Source organism: Corapipo altera, unplaced genomic scaffold (genome assembly GCF_003945725.1).
Source record: "Corapipo altera isolate COAL_440 unplaced genomic scaffold, ASM394572v1 24, whole genome shotgun sequence".
Lineage (NCBI taxonomy): Eukaryota > Metazoa > Chordata > Aves > Passeriformes > Pipridae > Corapipo > Corapipo altera.
Genome location: NW_020884903.1, coordinates 1636734 through 1650685, shown reverse-complemented (window position 1 = coordinate 1650685; position 13952 = coordinate 1636734). Strand labels below are relative to the sequence as shown.

General features: G+C 38.1%; 1 protein-coding gene across 2 annotated transcripts in view; it reads left to right on the top strand.

The window, feature by feature from the left end:
• Window positions 1-13952, top strand: part of LAMA1 (laminin subunit alpha 1) — a 100779-nt gene that overhangs the window by 42140 nt on the left and 44687 nt on the right. The window contains exons 11-22 of one of the 2 annotated variants that reach the window (XM_027650954.1): window positions 2238-2378; window positions 3344-3517; window positions 5104-5205; window positions 5928-6139; window positions 7425-7536; window positions 8436-8546; window positions 8992-9119; window positions 9726-9812; window positions 10052-10263; window positions 10737-10843; window positions 11844-12024; window positions 13268-13404. In XM_027650954.1, the coding sequence (XP_027506755.1) occupies window positions 2238-2378; window positions 3344-3517; window positions 5104-5205; window positions 5928-6139; window positions 7425-7536; window positions 8436-8546; window positions 8992-9119; window positions 9726-9812; window positions 10052-10263; window positions 10737-10843; window positions 11844-12024; window positions 13268-13404 (1704 nt within the window). Of the gene's footprint in view, window positions 1-2237; window positions 2379-3343; window positions 3518-4764; window positions 4853-5103; window positions 5206-5927; window positions 6140-7424; window positions 7537-8435; window positions 8547-8991; window positions 9120-9725; window positions 9813-10051; window positions 10264-10736; window positions 10844-11843; window positions 12025-13267; window positions 13405-13952 lie in introns of those variants that run through there. The other variant, XM_027650955.1, reaches the window with a different exon arrangement.

Genomic DNA, 13952 nt, shown 5'->3' with positions numbered 1-13952 from the left:
TTGTTGCCAAGTATGACAGTGAACAGGAGCTGAAAAAATGTGGTTTGTTTGACAATTTTTCTGAAAATTCTTAGTCCTTTTGCATAATTTATCTGATCCAAAATACCAAACATATAAATAACCAGAGTCTGGGAAAAAGAAATGGCTCCAGTAGCCAATTTAAATATGAAAAAAGGGATACAGCCTTTTTGACTGATTTTGAGCTAGAGTAATGCTATATCAGCCAATGCAACTAACTGGTGAAAATTTTGTTACAAACTGGACAAGAAACTACCCCCTTTCAGTGCCGTAATGGGCATGAGCCTGGCATACAGAAGTTTTAGGTCCGATCACTAAGAGTGTCACCAGCCATCAGGCCACCCTAAAGAGATGAAAAGAGAAAAGTTGTGTGCTCCAAATATCAGGTGAAGGAAGGAAACAGGATTTGTAAGACTTGACAGGCTCTGTGAACACAGTAGAGTAAGCATAAAACAAGAATAGTTTTATACACTGCCTTGCATGATATTTGATCTTTCACGAAACACAACTCTCGAGGCCTAGTCATGGGGGGTAAGATTTTTATTTTTCATTAAGAAATAAATAATTTCGGTGTAATAATGTTGCAGAGACAGTGAAGTGTGTGATACAAATGCATCCTAAGATTGAGAAATAAATAAGCTGAAAAGACCATATAAATACTGTTTTTGTAAAAATCCAAGATTTTAAAATCTCATTATCTCAGGAGACACTTTACCTGAGATTTTTTCCAAGTTTGGATATTAACAAATACAAGCAGTCATCCTCAGCCTTTGAGTCAGAGCTGGGGCTCACAAATTTTTAATATGCTTTGCAAAACCCACTTACACTTTGCTTACAAAAGCACATAACCTGCCTGTTTAGGGAGGTCTTACATAAACTTGACACACCAAACACTGCAGATGAAGAGACAGTTGGAAGTCTCAGATTTCTCTCTAGTAAGCCTGAAAGTTGCTCTATGGGACCAAATCTGATGTAAGTCTGGAATCTGGAGTGATTCTTTTGACTGAAGTGAGGGTGCCCTGGTAACTGCTTCTGAAAGCAGAATTTGGTCTACATTTCACATGGCAATGCAGAGCTCATCTAGGTCTCCTCAAAACAGAAAGGAAGTTGTGCTTCCCTTGTACACTCTGCAGCCTTGGTGTCCTAACCCATATGTATCTGGGAACTGTGTGGGGTGCTCTGTGAAGTTCTGTTTGCCTTTGTAGTGGAATTTTCCCATAGTGGAAACCGAAGGTTGAGATAGGAGAGTGGTATGTGTCCAGATTTTGTCCTGATGCAAGGCTAGGACATTATTAGAATCTTGTCCCTGGCAGTAGGAAATGTTCTGTATGTTACTGTGTAGATATGTCCATGGAGATCTACTATTTACACAGCTTTGTGGGCATTTATCAAGTATCTCTACTGGTCTGTCTGTCAGCAGCAATTGTCTATAAACTTTTTGATGAAAAAACCACATATTGGCTGTACAAGTTTTACATTAAAAAAAATACTGGGTGTATTGTTTTGGCTTTTTTTTCCCCCCCATTAAGGTCTGCATTGAAAGAGATATGTAGCAGTACGCTCTGAACTACTCAATTTGGATGGTAAAGAGGCAGCAGGCCAGCAAAAGTAGCTAAAGGAGTGTAGCACCTCTGTTTTTGGAGTAGGAGTTTCTGGACCTTAGCCAGAGCATACTGGGAGGAAGAGCTGCCAGCCATTATAAGTATATATGATGTTTTTCCAGAAGAGATGGCAGCAGTAGGGGGGAGCACAGTGTAAGTATTAATAGAAGGTTGAAGAACCATTGTCTTGACGCTGCCTGTGCCTGGCCTTAAAAGTGAACTTTCTGGATTTTATCTGGTGAGCTGTCTGAAAGGTAACGCGTCTGGATTCAGTAAAAGTGAGAATTTATCTCCAGAGCAAACTACAAAGTCAAACTACAAGAGAAGTAGACTGGCAAGATGGCAGAAGCTTTTCAAACATTGCCTGTGTGCTGAAATTTTACTGCAATAGAACCCCTGCTGGGACTTGTTTAGATTTTGATGAACTGGCAAATTCTGATGAATTTTTCTAATCAGTTTCAGTTTTAAGCTGTGAGTCTTATTCAGTAATCCTGCTGTGCTGAAATATGTTTTCTTTTATAACCTTCTGAATGCTGTTGTGCCTAAATCCTATCTAATCCACTGTATTTGTTACCATAATAATGCTGATGTGAACCAAATGTTATATGCCTTTGACAGGAAAATGTAGAAGGCGAAAACTGTGATCTCTGTAAACCAGGATTCTACAACTTGCAAGAAAGAAATCCTCAGGGCTGCACAGAGTGTTTCTGCTTTGGTGTTTCTGATGTCTGTGACAGTCTTACATGGCCTATCAGTCAGGTATTTATATGTTCTGTCCATGACCTAATATTCTTTCCTCAGGCAGCTGTGAAATGTACTATATTTCTCTTTGTCATGTGCCCAAGTTAACTGCAAATTCTGGTATGCATCTCCTTACAGAGGAATGGATTTTCAGTATCATTAGGCAGCTCTGAGGTAGTCAGCGTGTCATCACAGTGCGTGTTTTTGCCCCACTGGCTTGCAGTAATATCAGAAACACTGAGTAGTGGAGGCTGCAGTAATGCACTGGAAAAAATGTGTTTTTTTCTGACTGGTTTTTTCATTCTGAAGCGATGAACCCAAACCTGTTTCCTTGCTCTCATACCTATTGGACAAGGCCAGAGTGACCTGGCAATATTCCCAATACTCTTTCTTAGCACACAGTGATTTAAATATCACTGACTTCTGAATAGACAGTTTTTGAGTTAGGGGGCTTTGGGGACACTTATTTTCCAACCAAATTCCTTATGTATCTTTGCAGAACTAGTCACACTTTAGTCTCCTGATTTGTGTGCCAATAAAAAGGGAGGAAAATACATCAAACTGACTGGAATTCTAAGATGATTCTGTAAAACTCTCAGTGAGAAGAACAAAGTTCTCTCATCTTGCTCCTACTTTTGGGACTGTGGATTTCACTTTTCTGCAGCTTAGAGCTATCTATAAATGGGGATGATCAGCCTCATAGTCTTGGAAGTTCTGTATTTCTGTCTCGGGGAATTGCATCGGTATAATGTTAATTTTGTTGGAAGGATGAAAAATCACACTCACTATATTTTTGTTCCTGTCTACTAGAGAGGTGGAGACTATCTTATTCTGAGGTAGCATATTTGCATATATTGGGTGTCAGACATGACTAATGAAAGTGCTCTATATCCATCAGTTTGAATGAATATCTTGGAGAGCGTGAATGCTTTCTCAGTGACCCAAAGCCTGAATTCCATTGATATTACTATTCTTTCTTGCAGATATCAGACATGACTGGATGGCTTGTTACTGATCTGTATAATGCAAGGAGTGTACAACCTCAGAGAAGCCAATTTGATGGACCCCGTCAAATCAGTGTTAACAACACTGAGGCTGTGAAAGTGCTGAAACATACTTATTACTGGTCAGCACCTGAGACATATCTGGGAAATAAAGTAAGTACTCACCCAGGGATTCAAAACTCCTTTATAGTTTCTCTGTCTTAACCATAACCTATTGGTCTAAATATATAGTTTTTGTAACTCAAAATTACACATAAACCCTGGTATTACGAAACTTCACAATCTTATCTCTGCTCTTCAAGTCATACTGTTCCTGTCCAGACATTTCTGGTACCCTCATTTTACTCTTTGAGCTCATCCATCTCCCCACTTTCTACTCTGCCTTTCCTTGACAAAATATGTCTCTTTTTCTCTTGACTGTTACTGACTTATATGCTCACATTCCCCATATTCTTAGTTCCTATCCTGAAGCTTACATCATTCATGCCTTGTCCAATACAGTAGACAGGACCATTAAATTCCCTTATCTGTCTCTTGTCCATCTTCTGTTTTACATGTATTAGTTTTCAGCCAACTAGTCTTTAATTTTTACCCTGGTTGCTAGCTAAAGCTCTAGGTCTCCTATTTGTTGCAGCAGAATCACAGAATAGTTGAGGTTGGAAGGGACCTCTGGAAGTCATCTTGCCCAATCTCCCTGCTCAAACATGGTCACCTAGAGCAGGTTACCCAGCACCATGTCCAGAGAGCTGGTTCTGAGTATCTTCAGGAATGGAGACTCCACAACCTCCCTGGGCAACCTGTACCACTGCTTGGTCACCCTCACAATAAAAGTGATGTTCAGAGGGAACTGCCTGTGTTTCAGGTTGTGGTCATTTGTGGCCTCTTGTCCTGGCGCTGGACACAATTAGAAAGAGTCTGGCTCCATCCTATTTGTACCCTCCCTTTAGGTGTTTGTATATATCAATGAGATCTCCCTGAGCCTTTTATAGTCTGGACAGTCCTGCTACTATCAGTCTTTCCTCTTATGAAAGGTGCTCCAGTTTCTTAATCATTTAAATGGCTCTTTGCTGGACTCTTTCCAGCGTGTCTGCCTCTCTCTTGTACTGGAAAGCCCAGAACTGGAGTCAGAACTCCAGCTGTGGCCTCACCAGTGGTGAGTAGAGAGGAACCTTGCAACCTTAATTTTTTTCAATCCAGTCTCTGCCCACACAGCCCTGTTTTATTAATATAGTCACATAGTAAATGAAAACAAGTCTAAGAAGTGTAACCTTAAGGAGTAGCTTTTGCGCAGGGCAACCCTCACTCAAATTGTAGTCTCTTATTCATTTGATATAGGTCTAACTGTTGGTTAACTTACTTTGAAGTAGTCAGCAGCAGTTGTGGGGCTAAGGACTCTGAAAGGTGGAGCATGGAATGTGAATAACTCCAGCGTGCTGTGCCCCTTGGCTAGGATGATTGTATATACCTCTGCTATTTGTTGAAAGCCCTGTAAGTGTTTCACTGAATGAGGGCACTTACTTGAATCACCTGTAGTGCCTTGAGCTAGCTTCCACCACCTGTACGGCAACAAGCCAGTGCTTGTCCCTGTGCTGATACTCATGACATGTTAATTTTTTCCTGGAAACTGGTATTTGTAAGCCATATACTCCTATAATTTGGACATTGTACTGACCCATGTAATTTCTTTGTGTTGATTGGAGGTTATCGTGTTGTTGAGACTTTGCTTTTTATTCTTTCAGCTCACAGCTTTTGGTGGAGACTTGAAGTATACGGTATCTTACGACATTCCAATGGAGAGTGTGGACAGTGATATAGTATCTAGTGTGGATGTCATCATTCAGGTGAATTTTTTTTTCAGCTTGTTACTATTCAGACATTATTAGGAATCTATGAAGGAGTTAAAAAAAATAAAGTAATACTTCTATAGTAGTTTTGTCAATTTTAAGTCCCTTAAAAATCACTATTAAGATTTTATTACTACTTATTTCTCTGATTTTCTGACCCATTTGTCTGAAATTGTAGGTATACAATATTAGTTTTAAATGATAAATACCTAAAATTCAATCTGTGTGTAAATGGGTGAGGTGTTTATTACCATTTCCACAAAGCTGTTTACAAAACTACAATAAACTTGAAGAACTTGCATTTATGGAACAGATGAGTGTTCTTGCTGGTTGCTTATTTTTCTAGATTTATGTTGTAGTTAAAAAATAAGACTCTATATTGAATCCAGGTACCTCCAGAAGCATTATTTTTTAATATATACATAGGAATAAAACAAAGGAGAGAGGAGATTCTGTTTTGTAGAGGTGTTCGATTTTTTAAATTTAATCTATTCTTTTCCAAAAGAAAAGTATTTCTAAAGTTTCTGAACCAAAAAAAAATGGGATTGTGGTCTTCCTTGAAGCCATGGAAAATTTAGACCTTTTACTTACCTAATGCAAGAAATCTAGTTCAATTGACTCTTCTGTATTACATGGGTGTATATTTGACACTAAATGTAATTGTTTAATAAAATTTACATACAAATGTGGAAAATGTTTTCTCTGTCTTTCAATTTCAGGGTAATGGGCAGATTCTGAGTACAAGAGCAGCGGGCTTGTCATTACAGCCATACGAGGAGTACTCTAATGCAGTGAGATTCGTATCGGAGAATTTCATAGAGTTCAATACAAAAAAAGCTATAGACCGGGAAATGTTGATGACTGTTCTGGTAAATGTGACCCATCTTCTGATCAGGGCCAACTACAACATTGCCAAGAAAGCTGTGTACAGGTGAGTGAGACAAAATATTTAAGTTAATCTATATAATTCTATGATTTTTCTGCGTATGAATCACTATTCGTAGAATATTCCTGAGGTTTTATGTTAATATTTTCTAGAAAAAGTGTTATTTATTGAATTTTCTCAAGACCAGTCTTGTCCTCAAAATAAAGTTATATGGAGTGTGTGGAAAGGGGCATTTGGTTTCAAAGATATCTCATAGCAGAAACTTTGTTTTGTGCTTTAAAGGAATACTACATAAAAGCCTTATTACAATGGCTGCTTTGTTTAGAGGGAAATACCTCTAAAGCTCTCAACAGTATGCTTGTTTTGGTATGTGGCAAGTTAATCCTGACTATTGGAAACCTGTCAGTAAAGACATTGGTTGTAATTTCTTTTGATTTTTTTTGTAGATGTTATTTACACTCATCTCTAAGAGAGTGGTTAATTGGAAAATTGTGCTGGAATGGACTAGATGATCATTCCGTGGTCTCAAACCAACATTGGCAGTATCTGCGTCAGACCACAGAGATCTCTGTTTTACCTGTTCTCCAAGATACAGGAATAAAGTTGTATCACTCTCCAGGGAATAAGCTCATCCTTTTTTTTCTTAATTTCCTTAGACTCACAAACAACCTTTCTTCCTCATTCCCTAATTTGGTAGCATTTCATGCCAATAAAATAGGACTTGATAGCAAATTTGCTTTGTGCCTTTTTGTGCACCAACACCATTCTGGGTGATATTTATGTCCACTTAGGTACAGTGTGTTCATCTTTATGGAATGTTTGTAAAGATTTCTTAACAAAATTTTGCACGTGGCTGAAAAGATTGTCTCTGCTGCAAATTGCCACTGTTTGTAGTAAGAGATTTTTTGTTCTGTTGTGTTCAGTATCAATGAGCTGGTGCTGTTTCTCCCTACTTACCCACGTGTGATATGTGTCCATTTTAAACATGGTGCCAGTAAAACTGTCTTACTTCAGGACAGCTATAGAAGTCTGGCCCACTGAAGTACCTCTAATACCACAACAGAGGGGAAGTGTTTTGTTTAAATCACTCCACAGGAGAAGAGACAATTTCTAGTAACAATAATGATAACAGGAGGAAGGCACATCTACTGCCAGAATTGGAAATGCTGTGATAAGACCATGATCATAGACTTTTTACAGCAGAGATTTGTGCCTGTTCCTCAGCTGTCCCTGCCAGGGATCAGCACTCGGTAGTGTTACCTACTTAGAAGCAAACTCCTGTTCAGAATCAAATCTGAGGAACAAATGATGTTTTCATACTTGATCCTAGGCTGGACTCTGTGACTCTGGATACCGCAAGTGCAAATGTTATAGATCTTTCTTCAGCACCAGATGTGGAATTCTGTGAGTGTCCTCAAGGTTACACAGGAATATCATGTGAGGTAACCTCTTACAGTGTTTTGTGTATGCAAAATTATCTCCTATCAAAAGGGATCAAAGTTTTAAAGGCAGGCTGCCTTTAATTATACTGCCATAAAAGTATATGTTCTGTGGTGAATTGCTGCTTACTATACTTTACACAACGCTGTAGATATTTTCTTTCAGATGCGCTAAATGGGATTATAAACTTATTTCTTAATTCTTTTTGATGGCACCAAAAGATGATGTTGCACTTCAGAATATCAGTGTTGCAGAGAGATCAGCTGTGAAAGCTCTGTGAAGCTGTTTTGAGCTTACCTTACTCATTAATAGAACATTTTATGGATCTGAATCATGTACAGTTTATTTCTGTTATGTGTCATTACGTTTATGGGGGCAATAAAGAACCTTAGCAGGGAGGAAAGCTAGCTTCTGGAAGAACCCACAAGGGTCAAATGTGTTGTGGAAGGTGGTGTCTTGTATATCAGTGAATAGAAGATTAGAGAGGCACAGCCCCATCTGCAGAATAGCAGGAATTATTTTGGCAAATAATTTTGTTACTAAGCCTTGTGCCATAGCACTGTTAATGATTCTGCAGACGAGGTAAAACATCTGTTTTTTATATTGTCCCATAATAAAGAACTTCACATATTAAACCGCACAAAACTTTTGTGCCTCCAGGGGATAAAGAGCTGAATTAAAGTTTTATGAAGTTAATTCTTATCCCCTTTATTCAGTGCAAGTAAAAAACAACCTCCAGAAAAGAGCTACAGTGACATCAATAGAGTTGAAAGAGCATTCAGTTACCACAGCGTGAATGAGTTAGGTGGTGGGTGGTCAGAAGTGCACTCTTTGAAAATGTTTTGATGTGTACTTTCAACACAGATAAAGCTACTGCTTTTTCCCCCTAATTTCTTTTCAGTCCTGTCTCCCTGGGTTCTACCGCGTGGATGGAATACTCTTTGGAGGCATTTGTCAACCCTGCAAGTGCAATGGGCATGCAACTGAGTGTGATATTCATGGTGTTTGCTTTGTAAGTCACCCTTCAAAGTGTTTTGTGTTTTAAGCATCTATTTAGAAGTTAAGAGAGCATTTTGACTGTGGGAAACAAGTTTACAGTGTACATACATTTCAAACTGTGGGTACCAAGTGTTTATTTTTCTAACTTTTCATTGTTTAGTTTATTACTGCAAATGTGTTTGATATGTAAAACATATTTAAGTATGTGTATAAGTAATGTGGCTGGTTTCATAGTGTTAAGTATATTCTAAAATTTAGGAAAAAACAATTTGGATTTGCTGTTACTACTCAGAAAAAGAAATCAAACACTTGTTTTCAAAGTTCTACACTGTTCTTCATGGCTTAAAGAACGACTTCCTTGAATGTTATACTGCGTGCAGACTGCGTGCAGACTCCCTCAGGGGCTGAAAAACCATAAAGAGAAAATACAGGAAGATTTTTTTTTCCATGTCTCACAGGCTTGCCAACACAACACAACAGGACCTTTCTGTGATAAGTGCTTGCCTGGCTTCTATGGAAGTCCATCCCAAGGAACATCTGAGGACTGCCAGCCCTGTGCATGTCCTCTCAGTTCTGCTGCAAACAAGTAAGCTGCTTATGTGAGACTATCCTTTGCATCTTCAGCAAAACCAGAAAGCGAGATAAAGTAAAATGTCTTGAAATCTGAAGAGGAGAGAAGAGGGCTTTTTAACTCCATGATTTGATTATATCTCATAGAAACATTTTTTTTTCCAGGTCCACATGCATAGACCAGGCTAAGAGAGGCTGAGTGAACTGGTGCAATTTGTGCATGGTGGTTGAAAGTAATAATTCAACCTGTCCTTGAACTTGGCAGCAAAATCGCGGTTATCTTTCATGTTGTTTCAGAAAACAGCAGAAGGGCAGAAGTGTTGCATGTGAAAAAGAGGAACTCAGTACAGAAATTGTACAGATTTGCCAGAATGAGAGCCAAGTTTTTAGGAACTTTTAAAACCTTCCATTAAAAGAAAAAAAAAACTTCAAAAAGAGTTTTTGAAAATTATACCTTATTTTGACATATTGTAATGTTTAAAACATTGATGTTAAACTAGAAAACATCGCAATTACATGATTATGTAGATAGTTGCATGGACTTGAAGGGTGGATATTGAATGTTTGTAGAAATCTTGTGATTCTGTGTATTGATACTGACTGCCATAAATGTTGTTGATAGCTTCAGTCCTACTTGCCAGCTGAGTGAAGAAGGTGGAATTGTCTGTGACAACTGTCTTCCAGGCTATACTGGTTCTCAATGTGAAAGGTATGTACACTAGCTTTGGGTAAAATATCTGTGTAATTGCCATCACTAAGTGTGCATCTTGCCTTGAATTGTTCATACCACATGTACAGAACATTCCTAGTAAAATTTTCCTTTCCATTTTGTCTTTCCTTGTAATACAGAGACACCATGTATTAAAATTTAATAGGAAATAGTCCCTTTAGTGGGAAGAATGTATAATATGACCACATTCCAGCTAAAGTTTTTAAACTCACATGCAGGTGTGCTAATGGTTACTATGGAAATCCACTCATGCCTGGACAATCATGTGCTCCCTGTGAATGCAATGGGAATGTAAACCCTCAAGAAGATGGCCACTGTGATACCTTCACAGGACAGTGCTTGAAATGTCTGGGAAATACAGCAGGTCACCACTGTGAAAAGTGTGCTGATGGGTATTATGGGGATGCAGTGATTGACAAAAACTGTCGTGGTAAGCCGTTATGATTACTCTTAAAATTTAAAGAACACAAAAATGTGTACATGTAGCAAAATGCATGGGCAAATATGCACCTTTACTGAAAGACTTAATATTCAAGTTGTGAGTTGGCAAGTGCAAGTTGAAAACTGTGGTGTTGAATTAAGCTGAGGAGGGGGAATGTGTTATCCTGGGGTCTGACACTTGATATCTCTGAAACTTATAAGCTCACTGTCCCTCTAGTGATGTGCTGTACACATTTCCTACTTCTGAATGTCACATATAGGGCTGGAAGAAACAAACTTCTCAAATGTAGCCATTCAGAGGTGTTCTTTTTTTTCTTTTCACCCAAATGCGCAGGCATTACTCTAGTATATTAGTATCTGTGAGATATAAACAGGTGAAGCACAATGTATACCAAATTTGGAATTCTGTATAATAATGAATGCGTATGAATAATTTTTCATTTTGTTTCTTTTTATCTGAAGCCTGTGCATGCCATGTGAATGGTTCTCTTTCAAGTACTTGTCAACATGAGACAGGTGTCTGTTCCTGCAAATCAAATGTGATTGGAGAAAGATGTGATAAATGCTTGGTAAGCAAATATTTACCTGTTGCTAAGATGTGCATATTCTTGTCTTCCTTTATTTATAGATGTTGATTCAAGCAGATACGGAGATACAGCAACAAGCATATTCAGGGGAGAGGGGATCTGTTGCTGGAGGAGAGACCAAAGTTTGTCTCAACAGGCCTTTGCAATTGCAAATTGCTCTGCATGGGCTCTTTGCGGATGTGAAGCTATGTAGTTGACTGAGCACCCTTCTGCGTATGGCTGTTCAGGGTGCAGTCATGTTGGCTTACCAAAAAACAAACTGAAAAATGATAACAAACTTGAAGAGATCTTAGGGCTGTGCTTCTGTAAAATGAAGTCTTAATGGGAACATCTGAAGAAACGTAGTTGGTGATAATAAATACATCGTGGCTGAATGCCAAAAGGGTTTCAGCTAAAAGGCAAGACTGTTATAAGAACAAGTAGATATTCACTGGTGATACAAACCAGTGAATATTTACAATATTTACAGTATTTACAAAGCAGTTTCTGGGCCATACTAAGTGTAAAACTGCATCAAAGACTAGAGCAGGAAATCTCTGCCCAGTTACTGCCCTTGTGCCAGCCCAGCTGAATGACTTTTAATCCACATGTATCATAAGTCACTGACCAGCTCTGTTCTAGGCTTTCATTCATAGTCACAGATAGCTGTGCATGATCAGCACAGCCCACCCTCATCTCATGCAAGTCTTTAAATTAAAATAACATCAGACTTCAAAACATAGTGTCTTATTCGTGAGAGTGGAGGACCACAAGAGCATTTCAGTGTTCAGCTTTTCACCCGAGTTTATATGGTATACTTGCGTGTAGGTGGGAGCAGTGAAGAGATAAAGCCAGGGAGTCTTTCCACAGCAGACACACAGTGTTGACCAATATTCATACAGGTCAGACATCATGGAAAGTAAACAAGAGAAAACAAGAGTATATATTGTATTGTTTTCAAAAATTTTTGAATCATAGGTCAAATTTATTTCTTGTCCAACAGAATGGTTATTATGGCCTGCTTACTGGGCTTGGCTGCATTCCCTGCAACTGCAGTCAATTTGGCTCGGTCTCTGAGGGCTGCAATCATCAGGGGCAATGTCACTGTGTACCAGGAGTGGCTGGAGAAAAGTGTGATCGTTGTGCTCATGGCTTTTATGCATTCCAGGATGGTGGCTGCACACGTAAGCTCGGATCCATGATCCATTTAGAGTTCGTATGGAATTTCTTTCTGCAATGTATGTTGAACTCTGGCAAAGGTCAATTGTTTTGATGACTGTATGGAAGAATCTGTAGAAGGGTCTACTAATACTTTGATTAAGCTGGAGAACAAAACATTTCTTTGCTTATCGTGTGGTTCCTTGTAAAAGGTGGTGACTATGAAATAACTCATAAAGGGTGCATGAGAGAAACATCACATCCTCAATAGCTCCTTTGTCTCTTCTATAAAACCTTTCAGTCCTACAGAGGGAATAAAACCTTTTTTTTTTCTGCAACTGTAAAAGTGAAGAGCTACTACTCTTAAAGATTTTTACTTTATTTTTTCCATTCAGTTCTTAAATATATATTTCATGCTTTGATAAGATGTCATTGATTCTATTTTCCCATCATTGCCTGGGTGTGTACAACTTTTAGTCATGATAAGGAAGAAAATGTTCATCCAAAGGGAGAACATACCATCAAAAACTAATTTATCATGCTAGTAAGATACCTTTTCAACACAGTATAGCTAAAGGAATGCCTACTGTTTTTCCAACCAGACAGAAACACTGTTTTCATATCACAAATAGTACAGTAAAATGAAATATACAGTGAGATTATGTGATGGGATTATGTTTTGAAGCACATACACTGTGTCTTTACTAAGAATCAAAGATCCCTTAGTTAGCTTTAACAATTTCAGTATTGGAAATTTTGTAATGTTTTAAAACAATAAAACCACTTTTCTGACTTCTGCTTTTTAACTGGAATAGTACTGCATTTCTTAAATAGACAAGTGTTTCTTGCAGTTATTAGTTATAATAAAAAGTTATCCATCCCTATTATTCCATAAGCAATTCCTGAGATTAATATTTTCTCCTGATGAGTTTTATATCTTCTGTAATAGAATTGTTTTCCTACAGATTTGCTCTTCTCCACAGTAATTTTGTTTAGCTCTGTTGATTCCCCCATGGAAATGCAGCATTGCTTTTTAAAACACAAAATAGGCCAAGTCAAGAAGCAATAATGGGATTCCAATAAAAAGATGAAATGTCACTGTGGTCATAATTTGTTTCTCAGTGATTAGGGATGGCAAGGGATCCCTAGTGGAATGGGCAAACTGTACTGCATAATTAAGAAAAATAAGACTATAGGTGGTCTTGGAGTTTTTTCTCTGTAGCTAAAGCAAGGATGAAGTTATATAATTTGGTTCTGTTTCTCTTGCAGCCTGTGACTGTGCTCATACTCAGAACAACTGTAATGCTGATTCGGGCCAGTGCATTTGTCCCCCTCACACTCAGGGACAGAAATGTGAACTCTGTGAAGAAAATCACTGGGGACTGTCTCCTAAACTTGGCTGCAAGGTATGGTAGGCTGCATTAAAAACCATGGCTGTTAAAAGAAATTCTTCCTTTACAGAATTGGGCTCTTGTTTTGAGAACCATGATCTTCATTCTCTGTCTCAAAGTGTTAGTGCAACATGCTCTAACATTAGAACAAAAACCAAACACCAACAAAACAACAGAGTGCGCAGTGTTTATTGAGTAACCTTTTTAGAAAGCTGTCTTTGAAAATAGTGATCAGAATGCTTATTCTGGATAGGTGCATAGTTCACATTAAAATTGTGAAGTGTGTATTCTAACTATTTTTTGAATAGTGTTACTAATTAATAGCAACAGATTAATAGCAACAGTTGGCAACTGGGAACATAGTTTCTGTGCAAATCAAGAAGTGATGATACTATGTATGTAAGAACAATGGAATCTAGCTTATCTTGAAAGTTACTGCAGGTGTTTTTTTCTGAATATATGTAATTAAAATAGTATAATATGGTTAATGGTTCATGAATGGAACAATGGTAGCTCCCATTATCTCAGCTTAATACTAATGATTAAGCGGTAAAATGCCAAGT